General features: G+C 38.8%; 1 protein-coding gene across 1 annotated transcript in view; it reads left to right on the plus strand.

Annotated features, from left to right (window-relative positions):
* dnah2 (dynein, axonemal, heavy chain 2) overlaps window positions 1–18,242 on the plus strand; it is a 73,558-nt gene that overhangs the window by 17,386 nt on the left and 37,930 nt on the right. Inside the window, 17 exon segments of the mRNA XM_061710787.1 lie at window positions 292–466; window positions 3,364–3,527; window positions 3,783–3,944; window positions 4,071–4,174; window positions 6,778–6,934; window positions 7,993–8,075; window positions 9,090–9,270; window positions 11,619–11,757; window positions 13,425–13,642; window positions 14,502–14,594; window positions 14,747–14,872; window positions 15,008–15,118; window positions 15,230–15,443; window positions 16,181–16,280; window positions 16,489–16,678; window positions 17,301–17,481; window positions 17,629–17,756. Of these exon segments, the coding sequence (XP_061566771.1) occupies window positions 292–466; window positions 3,364–3,527; window positions 3,783–3,944; window positions 4,071–4,174; window positions 6,778–6,934; window positions 7,993–8,075; window positions 9,090–9,270; window positions 11,619–11,757; window positions 13,425–13,642; window positions 14,502–14,594; window positions 14,747–14,872; window positions 15,008–15,118; window positions 15,230–15,443; window positions 16,181–16,280; window positions 16,489–16,678; window positions 17,301–17,481; window positions 17,629–17,756 (2,526 nt within the window).

Below are 18,242 nucleotides of genomic sequence, written 5' to 3' on the forward strand. Positions count from 1 at the left end.
GAAACCCAATGACATCACCAAACAATCTGTCTCCTCTATGGCAATGCTTTTTCTTTTCTCCATCTGTATGTACTTGTTCTTTGCTTAGATTAAGGTGTCTTCTAGCTATCGTTGTATATAACAAGTGCAATGCCGCTTGAGTGGCTTCAGCTGACTGTCATGGCCGTTACAGAATATTAAATTTCATTACATTTACAAAGGTTGCTTTTCTATTTTGTTTCAGGTAATTTTCCATGCCATGTAATCATGTCACAATTTCAGTTCTGCCTGTCCTGTTGCATTTGATCACAGCTGCAAGAAATGCGTGAGGGGCTGGATGAGGAGTGGACCTGGTTCCAGCAGGTGCTGATTGACAGTGACATCATGCTGAAGAAAAACAAGGAGAAATTTAATACTAATCTCCTCCTCTCTTCTGATGAGTTCAAGAAGAAGATTGAAATAACTGCCCAAGAATTTAGTACCACAGGTCACATACACTCATCTTTTACTCTTTAAGATACTCATACATTTTGTCACTAAGTGTTTCACTGTGATGTATTTTACCACTTAATGTCTCCCTCAGTTACCTTTTGTCTTGACTGAACTAATGCTGGTATTTAAGAAGGCCGTTTGGGAACAAGCCAGTCATTAATATGCAATAGGCGCTTTACAATACCATGTCCAAGGTGTTTATGTGCTTCAGCAGAGACAGGCCTTTATTTCCTGTCGTTGTTAGTTTGACTTGTCAGCTCGTTGCAAGTGAGCTAGAAGTCCATTAATTCCTGAGAATTTGTGACAGATTGGCGAACCCCCCCCCCCCCCCCCCCCCCCCCCATTTAACATTTGTATTTAATATCTCCTACACCATAAAGGATTAAAATCCCGTAATTAAACAGGGTAGAAAGTGTCCCTACATTAACCAGGCTGTTACTGTAAAAGATATGCATGCGTGGAGACTGATGCAAAGGGGCCGCTGCAATGGATTATTAGGGCCCGAGCACTTACAGTGCGAAGGCCCTATTTTATCTGTAGGAATTTTTGTTTTTCTAGTTTTTTTTATCCTCGTTTTTCTTCCGACGAAATGAGGGCCTTTTTGCCCCCCTAAACGTGCCCCAAAAGTCACCAAATTTTGCACACAAGCCAGGCCTGGCGAAAAATTTTATATTTAATAGTTTGCATTAATGGGCGCGGGCTCAACAGCGCCCCCAAGAAACCTTCGTGCCTCAAGCCCCACAATACGGTTTGACTTACATGCACGAAAATCGGTACACACCTGTATCATGTCGCAACTTAAAGATGGGCGGTGGTCATGAGTGCGAGGGCCCCTTCATCGCTGCTGGCAGTTTTAATTTCCATTATATTTCCATCTTACCATATCTTTTGCATCTTCACACATCTTCACGTCTGTCACACCTGCCAAGTCCATATTCTTTTACCACACCTAGAAACCTCCTTGTTGGTCTTGCCCTATTTTCTCCTGCCTGGCAGCTCTATCTGCAGAATTGTTCTACCAGTGTATTCACTATCTGTCCTCTTTTTGTGTCTACACCATATCAATCTAGCTTCTCTTACTGTGTTTCCAAGATGTCTAACCCTGTCTGGTGCACTCATGTGCTCATTCTTAATCGTATCCATCCTTGTCATGCCCAAAGAAAATCTTCAGCTTTACTATCTTCAGCTCTGCCTCTTTGTCAGTGTTGCTGTCGCTGAGCCATAGAAAAAACATGTTTTATTACTGTCTTGTAAACCTCTCCCTTTTTTCCTGTTGCTACTCTTCTGTTACACATAACTCCAGACACCAACTCCACCCTGTTTTTCTTTCCTTCACGTGTTTTCCACTCTCCCCATTGTTCTGAACAGTTGAGCTCTACTTTTTGTATTGTCACCATTCTGCCTGCTTCCTTTTCATTTACAAACACTTACTGCGACTGACCTTCATTCCTCTTCTCTGTACTGCATATCTGCACCCACCCTCTACTCTCACTACAGACCACACTGTCATCCATGAAGCTCACAGTCCATGGTGATGTCATCTGTAAACCTCATCACTATGGCACACAATAAGTGGCTCTGGGAAGATTCTTGATGCCATCCCAGTTCCACCTGCAACCCGTCTGTTGCTCCTTCTGCACACGTCACTGCTGTCATGCTGCTCTCATGCACATCCTGTGCCACTCTAACATACTTTTCTGCCTCTCCAGACTTCCTCATACAATAGTGGGTATGCATTGACGGCACTTTCCCACTGGACCACGCCCCCTGACTCGCATTGAGTGGCAAAGCATCAGCAATGGCTGCAACTAGTAGGGGAAACTGTGGAAAAGACGGGATAACAGCAGATTATCGGCTTAAATTAAAGGCAGTGACCCATACCCGAAGAACCATGGACATTAATATTTGGCCACGAATTGAGTTTTCTGATATTTATATGTACTTAATTTCCGCGCCGGGGAAATACACGAAGCAAAGCTTGAAGGCATACAAAAGTCTCGACGCTTGGTCCTACTTCAAGGCAGGATTTGTTGTAGAAATTAAAGTGATGAGGACACCGAACTTTATGATTTGACCGTTTAAAGTTAGTTACCCAAAAATCCAACATTACCTGATACAAAATGGGAACCGCAAATCTACGTTTCGGTTCCTGTAATCCAGTTGTTTCTGCGAATTGCAGCGACCCATTTGTCTTTCTTAATCTTATTTTTCGGCAGTCTGTAAAACGATAACTCGGATTTCTTGCTAAATCTATGAGTACAGTCGATCCCACAACAGCTCTTTTCCCATTTTAAAGTTTATGCTGCCACTCAGTCTTTCTGCCACTCAGTGGGCGTAACCCGCTGTGAAGTCGCATCTGTGACGTCATGCGCATTCCCTCTATACCACAATTCCTCCCTTGTCAGTCTGTTGTATGTTTTCTCTAAATTTACACCTTACTTATTCCTCTCCGTTTGCATTCTTTAAGCAGAGACTTCATCTGAATTGCTCTCTCTTGGCAGGAAACCATGCTGCTGTTCACAAATCGTAACTGCTTTTCTCTGGTTTCCACTACTCAGATCTTCACTGTGCAGCTCATCAGCTTTATTTCTCTCGTACAGTTTTTCCTCCACTCCTTAGGCCTTCTTTCACTCTGTAAGATCTAATCTTTTAAAACAGCATGGTATACAAGTGGTCAAAGATTTTTTTTTTTATTATGGGCTGGCCTTCTTTTTTTTTGTTTGTATAGATCTTACCCCTGGCCTGTTTGAACTGTATCACAGTTTTGTTTTGAAAGAATAAAGTATGCCTGCGTTTTGTTTAGAGCGTGGCCGTACAGTTTGAACGTGTTTGTGACTATTACTTTCTCATGTGTTTTTCTCCCTGCATTTTTTTTTTACATTGCATATCCAGGTCCATTTGACAGTGCGCTGAGTGCTGACCAAGCTTTAAAACAAATAGCAGAGCATCGCAGGCTACTGGAGATGCTAAAAGATGAGGAGAACACTATTGTTAATGGGCTGGCCTTCTTCAAAATCGAACAGCCGAAGAGCAGGAGCATCCAAATGCTGGAAAAGGTCTGAGGCAGTATTTAGCTTAAAGTTTACCTATCATACTGTGCATACTCCAACATAATCCAGAGGGTATTACAGTGTCCAATGTTTTTGACTGTAGATAGTGAAACTTTGATGGAAAACAGGAAAAAACAGAAAGAAACGTCTCAGGCTGAATTCAGATCTGGGATTGTGTGGTAGTTTGTTTAAAGGAATGATTTTTACAGTAAGGTTTGTTTTAGGACTAAGCCTTCTTTTGTGGTGGTATGTGCTTTGCAGGATATAGATAAACTGCAACAGGTCTGGGAAATCACAAATGAATGGGATGCCAATTGGAATGACTGGAAGGTTTGGCAGCTTGCGACGCTGGAGACGGAGAGCATGGAGATAACAGCGCAGCACATGTTCAAAAAACTCCACACACTTCATAGAGAGCTAAAGGTCAGTAGTGCTGTTGAGAGGTGTGTGAAAATAGCTGCTGAGTCTTACTTTCTACTACTGTATTAGCAACGTTTGCCTTTGCATTTGTGTAACACAACAGTTTTGACGTTGTCAATTTGACTTCAGGATAAGGAGTGGGACATACTATATTTCTCCCAGAAGAAGATTGACCATTTCAAACAGCTCATCCCTCTCATTGCTGATCTGAAGAATCCAGCCATGAGAGACAGGTAGGCTACTGACTACAATTGCTGTGTAAAATGCCTTTAAACTCTTGTTGAGTAGTAGGGATGGGCGGTATGGACTAAAAAATGTATCACAATAATTTCTGGCATTTATCCCGATAACGATAAAAATGGCGATTAAAAAAATACCAATTCAACTCCACCTTTGTAACTATAAATCTATCACCACATTCAGTCTTTGTAGCCCCCAAAACACTGCCCTAAAAGAATACTAAATGCTACTAAACTACACCAATTAAATTGAATTAATAAAAACCAATTAAATTAGTACACCTGTACTGCAAAACTGTAATGACTCAACGGAAATTTATCCATTTTTTCTTTCTTTCTTTCAGACTAATTTCTTTCTTTCTTTCTTTCTTTCTTTCTTTCTTTCTTTCTTTCTTTCTTTCTTTCTTTCTTCTTTCTTTCTTTCTTTCTTTCTTTCTTTCTTTCTTTCTTTCTTTCTTTCTTTCTTTCTTTCTTTCTTTCTTTCTTTCTTTCTTTCTTTCTTTCTTTCAGGCTCATATCTTTCTTTCTTTCAGGCTCATATCTTTCTTTCTTTCTTTCTTTCTTTCAGGCTCATATCTTTCTTTCTTTCTTTTTATCGTATTTTGACAAATTCTTACCGTGGGGAATTTTTTGGACTGTATGTCGTGAACGGTAAAATATCGCCCATTCCTATTGAGTAGTAGACTTGACAGAAACCTGTCAAGTAAGTAGTTAATAGATCAAGTTCTGATAGGGAAGTCTACATGATCTTTTGAAAGATCTAAAAATGTGTTTGTTTGTTTCCCACATCCCACAGTTACCTTGTAACCACATTTATGCCACTGTGCTCCTTCAAGACATTTCTGTGTTGTCCCCTGTGTCTTCTTCTGTTATACACTGAACAGCCAACTAGCAGTAGGGAATGTTGACTACATTTCTAAACATCTGTCTTTTTGATCTTTTTCGAGGCGTCGGATCTGACTGATCCTGTCGATTTATTTATTTTAACAATTTTTTCATGTGTGTCAGTGAGAGATCAGACTGTAGTGAATGAGTTCTGTACATTGTACACAACACTGTTATTTTTTCAAACAAATGTATGAAGACAAATACTTCCATAACTGAGCTAGAACGGTCCGTGTACTTCGCGGCCATCCATTTTTTGTTTTGAAATGACAAAATAAAATAGAGAAATAATCCAAAATTGTCATGTCAAAATTGACTGTCACAACATCACTGCAGTGAAACATGAGTTTAATCTGTAATCTGTCTTCACTCCGTCATGAAACTGCAGTGATGTTGTGACAGTCCATTCAGCTGCAGCGTCCAAAAAATAAGCTGCGTCCAATCAATAAAATAAACTGAACCCCCCACCCTCCGTTGGAAACGAATAGGAAATAGAGAAAATAGTTTTTCCACTCGCTGGTTTTAATTCCAATTTCGATTTTCAAACACATCAATGAAATCGGGAAAACGGATAATGGATAATTTCCTTTTTTTATTATCAAAACAAAAGATGGGAAACTGATTATTTTGGATTATTTCTCTATTTTTATTTTGTCATTTCAAAACAAAAAACGGATGGCCGCGAAGTACACAGACCTAGAACTATGTTGCATACAAAAACCTGAGCAGCTCATTAACTGACTTTGGAACAAACATTGTTTTTTCTCATGTTGAATGTTTATAAACTACTGCTCCCTACTGCTCTTTATGTTCTCTTGTCCAGGCGTAAATTGGATGTCCCGGTTGGCAGTTGGATGCCATCTGTGCTGTGTTTTAAAGTTGTTATAGTTTTTATCCAGGCGTTGGCAACTTGAGCAGAAACAGCAGAGGGGACTTTCATCACTCTTGGTACCTCACGGTGGTTTGATGTATAAGAACCCCGAGTCCTTTATACCCCCATTACTCTTTGGTTCTTATTTCCCATTGGACTATCCAGACTTTAGCTATTTTCTGTCCTTCAACTGGAAATATGGTCTCTTATTTTCATGCATCAAGTCCCAATTTGCTTTGTTCTTTTTACTTGTTAAAAATTACACAGCTGAGAAAAATGCATTGTAAATGTACAAAAAAATATGTCCGGAACTCGCCATATAACAGATTTTGATAAACACACACACACATGGGATTTGGTGGATGTAATTAGAAAAGAATGTTGACAAAGGTGGCAACAAATAAGAAGGATTTAATCTTCTGTTTTCAGTGTTAAATGTAGCTCAGTTTCCTGGTGCTCAAATGAGGGCTGTAATTGAAGTGAAGGAGAGCAGCCCGAAAGTGTTGGTCGGCATGGATACTGTCCTGCCTCTCTATCCTTACACCCCCAATCTTTCTTCTTTGGAAGTCATCTGTTATGTTACCAGCTCCTACAAAACACTGCAAAACATCTGTCATATCCAGATTTTCTGTTATTGCTATTGCCCTTTTGTTAAAGTTGGTATGATGGGAAAAGTGAAACGTATTTGTTTTGACGTAATACTGACACTTCATAATGATGCAGTTTTTGGATGTAAATCTGAACCTTTGTGCAGGCTAGCATTTTCTGCTTACTTTGTTATTCAGCTGATCTGCCCAGTAATATGAGACTTAACCACATTTTGAATGTTGTACTGTTTCAGACACTGGAAGCAGATCTCTGATGAACTGCAGTGCTCTTTTGACCAAACCAGCGCTGACTTCACCCTGGAGATGATCATATCTTTGGGCTTTGACAGTTATGCTGAAAAAATCAGTGCGATATCTGGTGCTGCCAGCAAGGAACTCTCCATAGAACAGGTCTAGTCTCCTCTGATCGTCTGCACTGGCCATTAGTACAAACCTGTTTATATCCCGTCTTCGTTTATTCTTATATGTTATATATATATATATATATATATATATATATATATATATATATATATATATATATATATATATATATATATATATATATATATATATATATATATATGATATGATATGATATATGACTGATATAGATATATATATATATATATATATATATATATATATATATATATATATATATATATATATATATATATATATATATATATATATATAATACAAGGGAAAAAACGAAACAAAACCCCCGCAGTCAGGCATCATTAACATGTTTGAAGTATTGAAAACGTTGCTGATTTGCTCTGTTCTCTGCTGTTCCACAGTTCTGTGCTTTTCTGTGCTACTAAAATGTATTAGAAGAGTCAGAGATGTTGATAAGGCTCAGGATAAATGTTACTTGATAAAATTACTTTTACCCTGTCTGCATCAGGTCTTTCTGCCCTTGATATAGTACCTTTGTTCAGAAACAGGTGTATGAGTATAGGATTTTTGTCATCTGCTTGCAGTGATGATCTTCAACGCACAGGCCTGCTTAAATCTGTTTGTAAAAATGATAGAACCAACATAAGTACTGTATGTCTCAGTCGCAAGTATTCTGTGAAGGCTTTGAGATCAGGTGGTCATTTTCTTGCAGCAATTTAGGAAAATTCAGTACACCAACTGTGTCATCTTCCCCAAAACTCTATTTGCTCTCACTGAGCTCAAGATTGTTTATCTACCAATACTCCTAAAAAATGCCAAGATTGCAAGACCTCTTCTTCTTTAATACAGATACTTTCGATGGTGTCTGAGAAGCCTGAGCCTCTAAATAGATGCTCTTTTTCTTTGCTGAAACACCCAAATACAATGAGGAAATGTAAAAATCCCAGCATTTTGCTTTAAGCTTCTTGAAAATGAAGAAAAAAAGAAAAGAAACACATTTTATCTTTATTTGCTGTTGTTCTGATTTTGATTTGTCTATTAACATCAGTGTATTTGTGGTATTGCAGAGTCTGAACAGCATTACCAAGACATGGGAGGAAACATTCTTGGAAATAATACCCTTCAAAGACAAGGGCCACTTCCGGCTGAGGTTGGAAAATTTTAAGTATTTAACAAGTTCTAACTTCAATAAAAAACGGAAATTTCTATCACTACATGTAATTGTTATGTCTTCACCTGCATTACTTGAGCCCACAGGTCTGAACATCTCTATGCTGTCATTTGGTGACTGTGAAACATGTTCACACAGTCTTTGAAAAGCACTTTGAGGAGCCTTTGTGTATGAGATTTGCTATACAAATAAACTTGACTTGTCTAGATTGTAATGTTCTGATTGTTCAGTCAGCAGAACATGATACAAATGGTATGCAAATTAAAACAACAAAAAAAGAGTTGTTGAAATGGTTTTGTTAAAAGCAAATCAGAGATGTCAGAAAATCCTGTGCTGATTGTTTTTAGCATTAATACCAGAACTATTTATTCAGAAATTATTTAAGGGAAATGACCCACATGAAAAGGTAAATGGGACAAAAATAATCACCACAGCCCACTTAGGTGAAGCTTTATTATTTCCCACTTTCATAGTATTAGTCAAAGGAGACTGGTAAGAAAGTAAAAATAAGATAATTAAAAAAAAAAAAAGACACAATCTGAGATTGAAAATCTGAGCTTTATCCTTGTTATTGTGTCCATAATGTTTTACCATAAGAAAATTCTAAATAATCAGCGAAAGCCTGACTGAGCATTGGCTTCACAGAACAGCAGTATGAGCAGTCTCAGACAGCTACGGCCGCCCATATAACAAAACCAATGAAACAATGCTGTCAGTTGTGTGTTGGACCAGTCAGAGCTGTTGTTTGCAGCTCAGTAATGTGTGATCATCAACAGCACACCTCTGAAATGCCCTTGGTTTTTGTATGAAACCATACTGAGGGACGAACCCTACATCACTTACAAAGATGTTCCTGAGCCGTACGTGGTTGATTCACATTAAAAGAAAAAACAACATGATAGTGCTTACAGTGATGACATTCATTGCAGAAATGATCCAACTCCATTGAACTCAGAAAATAAGGTATTTTTCCCCACCATCTCTTCTTCCCAGGGCTACTGATGACGTTTTCCAAACGCTGGATGACAACCAGGTTATTTTGTCCACAATGAAAGCGTCTCGGTTTGTTAAAGCCTTTGAGCAGGAGGTGGATCGATGGGAACGACAGCTTTCCCATGTCTTTGAAGTCATTGAGATGATCCTTGCTGTGCAGCGTAACTGGATTTATTTGGAGGTAAAGGAAACATCCTCACAATAACTTATAAATTCATTGCTTTAGATTAAATTTCCATTATTGTGTAAGAATATTCTAATAAAAATATTTTGATCATTATTATGGGCATGCATGCCAAGTAATGGCATGACCATATTGCAATCGTCCAGAATGGCCCAAAGGGCAATGTTGCTAGCATTTTGCTAACAAGCTAAAGTCGCAAAAGTCCCACTGCGCACCAGCGGGTGTACAGCATGACCCCGCTCAGATGTGGAAAAAAAAAATCCCCAAAAACTAAAACACGGTCGGAGAAACGAGGAAAAACATGAAAATGAAGGCGATGTATTAGTATCTAGAAAAGGTTTCCCTTTTCTTATTATTCCGCACTTTTTTTCGTCCGTTAATGCGGCTCGAACCGCAACGTGCACCCATGCATGGCATACATCGTTGGATGCGTCTCCATCATGCCTCGATGGGCATTACTTTTCTCCGTAATAGGGGTTACCGTGGCAACGCTAGTTGCCAAAAAGCAAAAAAAAAGGCGAAAATTCAGACGCTTATTGCTCGGCCGAACTTTATCGTAGAGACATCGTTCAAACTTTCAAACACTCAGCCCGATTGTCCCTAACCGACCGTACAACCTTATTATGCCAAGTATTACAGTTTTTGTGATATTGACCTTTCATTTTTTTTTTTTTTTCCGTTTGACTTTGGACGCTTGTTGCTAGGCAACAGGTTATCGTAGAGACATCGTACAAATGTTTCCCGACTCGGCACGCTGTGGACTTCAACATACTCAAATTTCATGAAGCTGGGATTTAAGGAAATTTTATGTCAAAATCCATGCCAAATGGCCCCATTCATTCGGATGGAGTTTTTTACCATGGTGAAAAAAAAACCTATCCGTTAACATAGCCTGAACCGGAACATGCACCCATACATGGCATACATCGTTGGATGCGTCTCCATCGTTCCTCGATGGGCATTACTTTTCTCAGTAAAAAGTGTTACCGTGGCAACGCTAGACGCCAAAAAGCAAAAAAAAGGCGAAAATTCGGACGCTTATTGCTCGGCCGAACTTTATCGTAGAGACATGGTTGAAACTTTCAAACACTCGGCCCGATTGGCACTAACGGACCCTACAACCTCATTATGCTAATTACTACAGTTTTCGCGATATTGACCTTTCATTTTTTTTTTTAATTTCTGTTTGAATTTGGACGCTTGTTGCTAGGCAACAGGTTATCGTAGAGACATCGTACAAATGTCCCCTGACTCGGCACGCTGTGGACTTCAACATACTCAAATTTCATGAAGCTGGGATTTAAGGACATTTTTTGTCAAAATCCATGCCAAATGGCCCCATTCATTCGGATGGGGTTTTGTACCATGGTGAAAAAAAAACCTATCCGTTAACGTAGCCTGAACCGGAACGTGCACCCATGCCTGGCATACATCGTTGGATGCGTCTCCATCGTGCCTCGATGGGCATTACTTTTCTCAGTCAAAAGTGTTACCGTGGCAACGCTAGATTCCAAAAAGCAAAGAAAAAGGAGAAAATTCGGACGCTTATTTCTCGGCCGAACTTTATCGTAGAGACATCGTACAAACTTTCAAACACTCGGCCCCATTGGTTCTAACGGACCTTACAACCTCATTATGCCAATTATTACAGTTTTTGCGATATTGACCTTTCTTTTTTTTTTTTATTTCCGTTTGACTTTGGACGCTTGTTGCTAGGCAACAGATTATCGTAGAGACATAGAACAAATGTTCCCAGACTCGGCACGCTGTGTACTTCAACATATTCAAATTTCATGAAGCTGTGATTTAAGGAAATTTTATGTCAAAATCCATGCCAAATGGCCCCATTCATTCGGATGTTTTTTTTTTACCACGGTGAAAAAAAATCCTATCCGTTAACGTAGCCTGAACCGGAACGTGCACCCATGCATGGCATACATCGTTAGATGCGTCTCCATCGTGCCTCGATGGACATTACTTTTCTCAGTCAAAAGCGTTACCGTGGGGACGCCTGACGCCAAAAAGCACGCCCCATTAATAACTATTGGGAGTACAGGAATGAATGAAATGCAAGCGTAAAAACACCTCAAACTGACATAGAACCACCCCGAACACAACCACTACAGCCCCAAACCAAAGCAGCAAGAGGGGACGAATGGGCAGTAGGGCATGCCCATATCAAAATTTCCTGAAATTTTCTAGTTATTATTATTATTTGAATGTGAAAGAAACCCATTTGGATGAGAAATACATGCTTTATGTTAATTAAAGTATAATTTTGTTGAAAAGTCATAACATGGTTTTCTAAGTGATTTACCCATTTTCATGTTTTATCATTGCATCAGAACATTTTGCAAGGAAAAGATATCAGAATTCAACTTCCTCTGGAATGTGAAGAGTTTGAAGATGTCAGCGCTTCGTGGAAAAGTATAATGAAAGATCTCCACAAGAATAAAAATGCTTTGCAGGGAACACACCGCCCCGGTAAGAGAACCTATTTCAATTATATTTTAAGAATCCTGTCTAAGCACAGTCTAATATACCCCTGAGTTGTGTGTTGTTTCATGCTATATTGATCTGTTCTATTGTACAGTAAATCTTGTGAATGTGCAGCCACACCAAAGTATTACATGTGATACAATGTATTTACAGTAGTCAACACTTGAAGTGGATTAATACTGTAACTCACTTCCATATAATTGCATATTTTGAAATAATGTCCATTCTGTTCTCGGGGCAACTTTGATGAAATGCACTTTGAATGTTGACTAGTATTTATATATTCTCCACCTCGGTTGTTAACAGTGATGTCTCCAGCACATGTAGTGTCACAGTTGAGGAGATGGTGGTGCACAGTGAAGTGGTGTATTTGCAGTAATTTGCTCACTACTAGGTGAAATAAATTCCTAGGCTCTGTAAGTTTTCCTTTTCAACATAAAATGACAAGAAAATTATTTGAAGTCCTTGTAGTTAAATGGTTTTCTGCATCAGTTTGCCATAAAATGTGAGCATCATCTAAATTGCAATAATACGCACACTCACAGTGCTTAGGCTGATAACACATAAACACTTATGTAATTATATAATAGTCATTAAGGCATAACAGATTTAGGTATATAATATACAATCTGATTTATTTTAATTATTATAATATTATAATTATATCTTATATAATTATGTTTGTCATGCCATAATTGAACAGACCCATTAAACATTCAGCTGCAGGAAAAACTAAATAAATCCTAGGAGTTAATGGCTGATCGAACCGCTTTTGGCAGCAGTGACTGGTAGCAGGTGCTCTCAACACCTGCTACCAGTCCCGCAACACACAAATCTTTAACCATTCGACTTTACTGAACTGCTTCAGCTCAGACACTTTTGTTGGATGTCTGGATCACTGTCTTACACCCAAAAAATAGCTCTCAAATTTCAATAAAAGCCTTCTCTTCTCTTGTCTTCTCCTCCCATCCCCTTTTATAAGCCTTGCTTTTTTGTTTTATCAGCACCTTTGTGGCTTACTAAGGTATTCTTTGTCAAACATAAGGTGTGCAGCAAAGTTTTTGTGGAGAGTTGCAGCTTTAGTGTTCGGCCATGGACAGAACTTTGTTCTGTGACTTACATTTGATAGACACATGAACACAGGTGTTTGCCAGTTTCATTTATGTCTCCAAGTCTTTAACTGTCACTTGTGTGTTATTTTTTATGTTACTTAGGACTTTGGACTGTAACTTCACATCATTTTGGCTGGTTTCCCCTTTTAGGAAGAGTGAATGCACTATTACAGTTGCTTTCTCCATTAATTGACAGTTTGGGCAAACCTAAAATCCTTGAGTGTCTTTTATCAGACAAAGTAGCTCTAAACCAGATGCTCTTTTTTCACCCGCTTTGTGAATGTTTAATGGGTCTGTTCAGAGAAATTATAATTGTGTGGTATCTATTCCCGACAGTGTGTTATTGTGTGATCTAATTGTTTGTCTCTGTCAAGGTCACACTGACGAGTCAAATTCAGTGGGAAATTCTTGCAGAAAACGAGTTAATCCCAAAGGGTTCACATACTTTTTCACCAAGATAAATGCTTACACCCGGAATATCTCCCCTGGTATCAAACTGATAGGGGTGTCTTGGATAAACCTCTCTTCTCGACCTGTCAGGCTTGTTAGAGGAGCTGTCAACGATGAGTGCCAAACTGGAGGACATCCTGAAGGCCTTGGACATGTACCTGGAGACCAAGAGGCAGATCTTCCCAAGATTCTATTTCCTGTCAAATGATGATATTCTGGACATCCTGGGACAGTCACAGAACCATGATGCCATTCAGCCTCATCTGAAGAAATGTTTTGACAACATCAACAGTCTGAAGCTTGACAAGGCAAGCTGGTGTACTGAAACACTCACAAGGTCACATGTGGTCACTGGTCAGTGCTGCTCATGCTCCTGATTGCAAAAAAATTACTTTCATTTTTTAATGTAGTTATTTATAATAATTGGACTTATAAAACAATATTTTGGGTTTAGACACATAATTTCTTTAGCCATGTATGCAAAGCATTTAGTCAGTGTGGCTAAATTAAAGATTCTATCGTCATTGTATTTCTACAACAAAATTGAGGACAGCAACCCATCATTGCTGCCAAAACCCAGGATTGAACCAGGAAAGTTTAGATCTTCAGTCTAACACTTTCCCAATTTCGGCACTGTGTGGTTAGGCTGCATTAATGGAAAAGGTAGAAAGAAAATAACAGACGCCATCAGATCAGTGGTTGACAAAGCTGGGGTCAACATGACCAAAGACATGTCAAAGGAACACTTTTAAGATTGCATGATTCTGCTTTTTGAACATAGGCAAATTTGCAACGCGCAGACATTTTAGTACCCTCAAAACAAAAAAGAATGAGCAGCACACTGCTGAATCACCAGGCTGGTAAAAGAGAATTAAATAAAAGGACAGAATCAAATCAAACCTAATTATGGCACATTATGAGAGAGCTTTTCAAACTGAATGTTTAGCTTAGTGAATGGTATCTCTTTGGTTTTCAAATTCTATTCAGTAGCTTTTATCTGCATTAGAACCCAATGGACACGTTACCGACGTTTGGATAAATTAGTTTTGGATTAATCTCAGAATATTATGTAGTTGTAATTCAAATTGTGCGATTGAAGTGGCCTCAGCAAACTTTTTTAATATTGCACAGACTCAAGCTGCTACTGTGTTCTGTGTGTTTTTTTAGAAGCCCGATAGAACTAAAGCTGATGGGATGATTTCTGCTGATGGAGATTTGATTAAGTTCAAAGAACCTGTGCTACTGGACAAACCTGTGGAGGTACAGCACTTCTTATGTTATGGTTATGGGTTTTGTTGTTGTTGTTAGGGTTCAATCGGGCCATGTTACAATTGGTAACAATTGATACAATCAAGGTAAATAAAGGTAAATAAGATGGAGACTGCACAGCATTTTGTTTTGTGTAACTGTAGGTTTGGCTGTGTGACATCGAGAGAGCCATGCGTAATACGCTCAAGGCCTGCCTCAACAGCTGCCTTCTAGATCTGAAGAAAGTAACAGGTCGAAGGGACAAATGGGTCAGAGACTGGCCAGGACAGGTACATTTAATTCAGCATCTGGCTCTCAAACTGTTGATCTTTTATTTGTAATCGCACTCATCTGACATCTGATTAACTGCACCCTGTTGTTTCACTGGGAATAGTAGTTGAGATATTGGATTTCTTTTCTTTTAGATGATAATTACAGCCAGTCAGATCAAGTGGACCTCTATGGTCACTAAATGTCTCATCATCAGCAAGGAGAAAGGGGACAACTCCTCCCTGAAGTCATTGAAAAAGAAACAGGTTTTCTGGGATGTTTATTTGTCATTTTGTTCACAACTCCCTCCTTCAAATCAAATTATTATAAGGGCTGTCACTAAACTTTTATACATTTCCTACCAATATCTTTTTTAGGTTTCCATGCTTAAAGGTTACTCAGAAATCATCCGTGACAACCTGTCCAAAATCCTGCGTCTGAAGATCGTAGCACTTGTCACAGTTGAAGTTCACGCTCGGGATGTTATTGATAAGCTGGCCAAGGCTGATTGCAATGATGTCAATGCCTTTGAATGGCTGAGCCAGCTGCGACTCTACTGGGAGAAGGACAGGGTAAGAGGACAGTGAACTTGTGTTGGAACAAGCAGACATGAGCAGCGGTTACATTTGGATTCATAAAGCCTGGCAGGGTTCTGTGATTTCAGTAGATGGTCTTAATTCGCTCATACTCCTACCAGTTTACATACCGCAGCTAATAATATACAGTACATTAGAAGTAGATGGAACAGTATGTAAAATAGAAAGGAAAAGGAAAATGCAATGTTTATTTTATTCATTTTCCCTTATTCATTATAGACTGTACTTGTACTGTGCCTTTGGTTTATTGTGTTCTAACCTGTCAATTTAAGTTGTTCATACTAATCTACTGCTCCATTTCAGGCCTGCAAAAAAGGCTAAATAAGATTTAAGAGTTGTAATGTTTTGTCAGCTTTAAATTGCCAAACCTCACTTTTTTAGGTATTGCAGGCCTGAATTACTGAAAAACATTTTCTGTATAACATTTCTTTTTTTTAAGTGAACAAAAAATATAAATTTATTGGGTATATAATGTCTGAAATGAAATACGAACCAAAGAAAATGTATAGATTATCACATGTTATAGACAAAGTTAAAAAAAAAAATGAAACTCTTAAATAACATAAAAAAACAGATTTTTTTAAAATAGCCAGCAAAGTGGGACTTTCCCAGTCGGTCACATAAAAAATTATACTTTGCTGACCATGCGATTGACACGAGATAAAGTTTGACTCATTTCACTCCTGAGGTAGTTAGTTATTTAAATAAACTCTCTGTGCTCCAAACAGGAAGTGAGTGATTGCATTATCCGACAAACCAACACACATTTCAAGTATGGCTACGAATACCTGGGCAACTCGGGACGACTCGTCATCACGCCACTTACGGACAGGTCACATGGCTGTTCTAGTTCACTAGCAAACATTTAGTTAGAGCCTTAAAGCAATTTGCACAATAATTGTCTTTTCTTTTAAAATTCTTCTATTTTTTCATTTAAATTGTTTAATATTGTTTTAAATTACAAAGACTTCCCACATTTTTGTTAAAAATAGTATTTAATTGAATTCTATTTCTCAACATCACTGGTTGATTCTGTCTAGGTGTTACATGACTCTTACAACAGCACTCCATCTCCACCGAGGGGGCTCTCCTAAAGGCCCCGCTGGTACTGGGAAGACGGAGACTGTGAAGGACTTGGGCAAAGCGCTTGGAATGTACGTGATTGTTGTCAACTGCTCTGAAGGACTGGATTACAAATCAATGGGACGCATGTACTCAGGCCTGGCGCAGGTATGTGGAACTGATGATGAATAAATTACCCACTGAAGAGTCGACATTAGGCTGTTTAAATCTGCATATTTAGATGTTTTGTCTTAAACTAGATATTCTGAAAATCCCCCAAAACTCCTTTAGTGCTGGATTTTACCAAGTCCATGTAAAAAAGAAATGACAAAGCTAATTAGGGCCTATCCTATCTGTAGGAGATGTTCTCGTTCTCGTTGTTTTTCTCGTTCTTGTTGTTTTTCTCGTTCTCGTTGTTTTTCTCGTTTTTCTTCCGACGAAATGAGGGCCTTTTTGCCCCCCTAAACGTGCCCAAAAAGTCACCAAATTTTCCACGCAAGCCAGGCCTGGCGAAAAAATTTTATATTTAATGGTTTGCATTAATGGGCGTGACCTAATGGCTCAACAGCGCCCCCTAGAAAACATTTGATAGTTCCTATTTTCTGCCATAACTTTTGAATGGTTTTACATAAAGAGTCATGGGTGGTGTCATCAGACTTCGTTTTGAGTCCTTGATCTTTATTGGTGAAAACTGCACGTGCCAGGGCCCGTTCATCGCTGCTTGCAGCTTTAATTTTCTTTGTTATTAAACTTTCCAGTGTCTGTATTTTATTGTGTACCCTCTAAATAGACAGGAGCGTGGGGATGCTTCGATGAGTTCAACCGTATCAACATTGAGGTGTTGTCAGTGGTCGCCCAGCAGATCCTGTCCATCCTGTCTGCTCTGTCAGCTGGACAGTCTCAGTTCCATTTCGAAGGACAGAAAATACCTTTGGTTCCTACATGTGGGATCTTCATCACCATGAATCCTGGTAGATCAACATTGTTTTTCAAGGGCTTTAATTCCACTTGATCTTATATTTGAAATTGATCCGTGACAAAGGAATAGATAAAAGTGAAGGGAGATGTTCTCAGTAACCTTTTCTTTTTTCCTCACATGTATCTTTACGTTAAACCAGGATATGCTGGTCGCAGTGAGCTTCCTGACAACCTCAAGTCCATGTTCAGACCTATCTCCATGGTGGTGCCCGACTCTACTCTCATTGCTGAGATTCTGCTGTTTGGAGAGGGCTTCAATAACTGCAAGGTAATGCCACTGAATGGAAGTTTATATTTAATTGATCTATCTCACAGTTCTGAATATCGAAATCCAGAGCCACAGAAAGATTTCAGCAGTTCTTCCTTTCCCTATGTTCCAACCTTAAATTTTGCACGGCAGCTTTTGCATAATTTTTCTGATGGACAGCAATGAATTCATATGCAGTACCTCCGTCTCAGCTTCATATAGGTCAATGCCTATAAAGTTATTGATAAACCTCCTTGCTTATTATAAAATAGTAACAACAGTTTCATTCCTATTCTTGGATATAGTGGCAGTTATTCACTAAAATCAAAGAGAAGAAGTTGATACTCCACAGTTTTCTCAGCTGAAGATATTGTCTTATAGCCGATTTCAGAGATGAATATGAGCTGATTGCTTTTATAGTGCAGGAAATGGGGCTGAGCTCCAGCAGAGCATAATTTGGACATCAGGGGATAGAATTCAGCTCCAGTGATCTCTGGCCCCGTTTAA

Source organism: Cololabis saira, chromosome 20 (genome assembly GCF_033807715.1).
Source record: "Cololabis saira isolate AMF1-May2022 chromosome 20, fColSai1.1, whole genome shotgun sequence".
Classification (NCBI taxonomy): domain Eukaryota; kingdom Metazoa; phylum Chordata; class Actinopteri; order Beloniformes; family Belonidae; genus Cololabis; species Cololabis saira.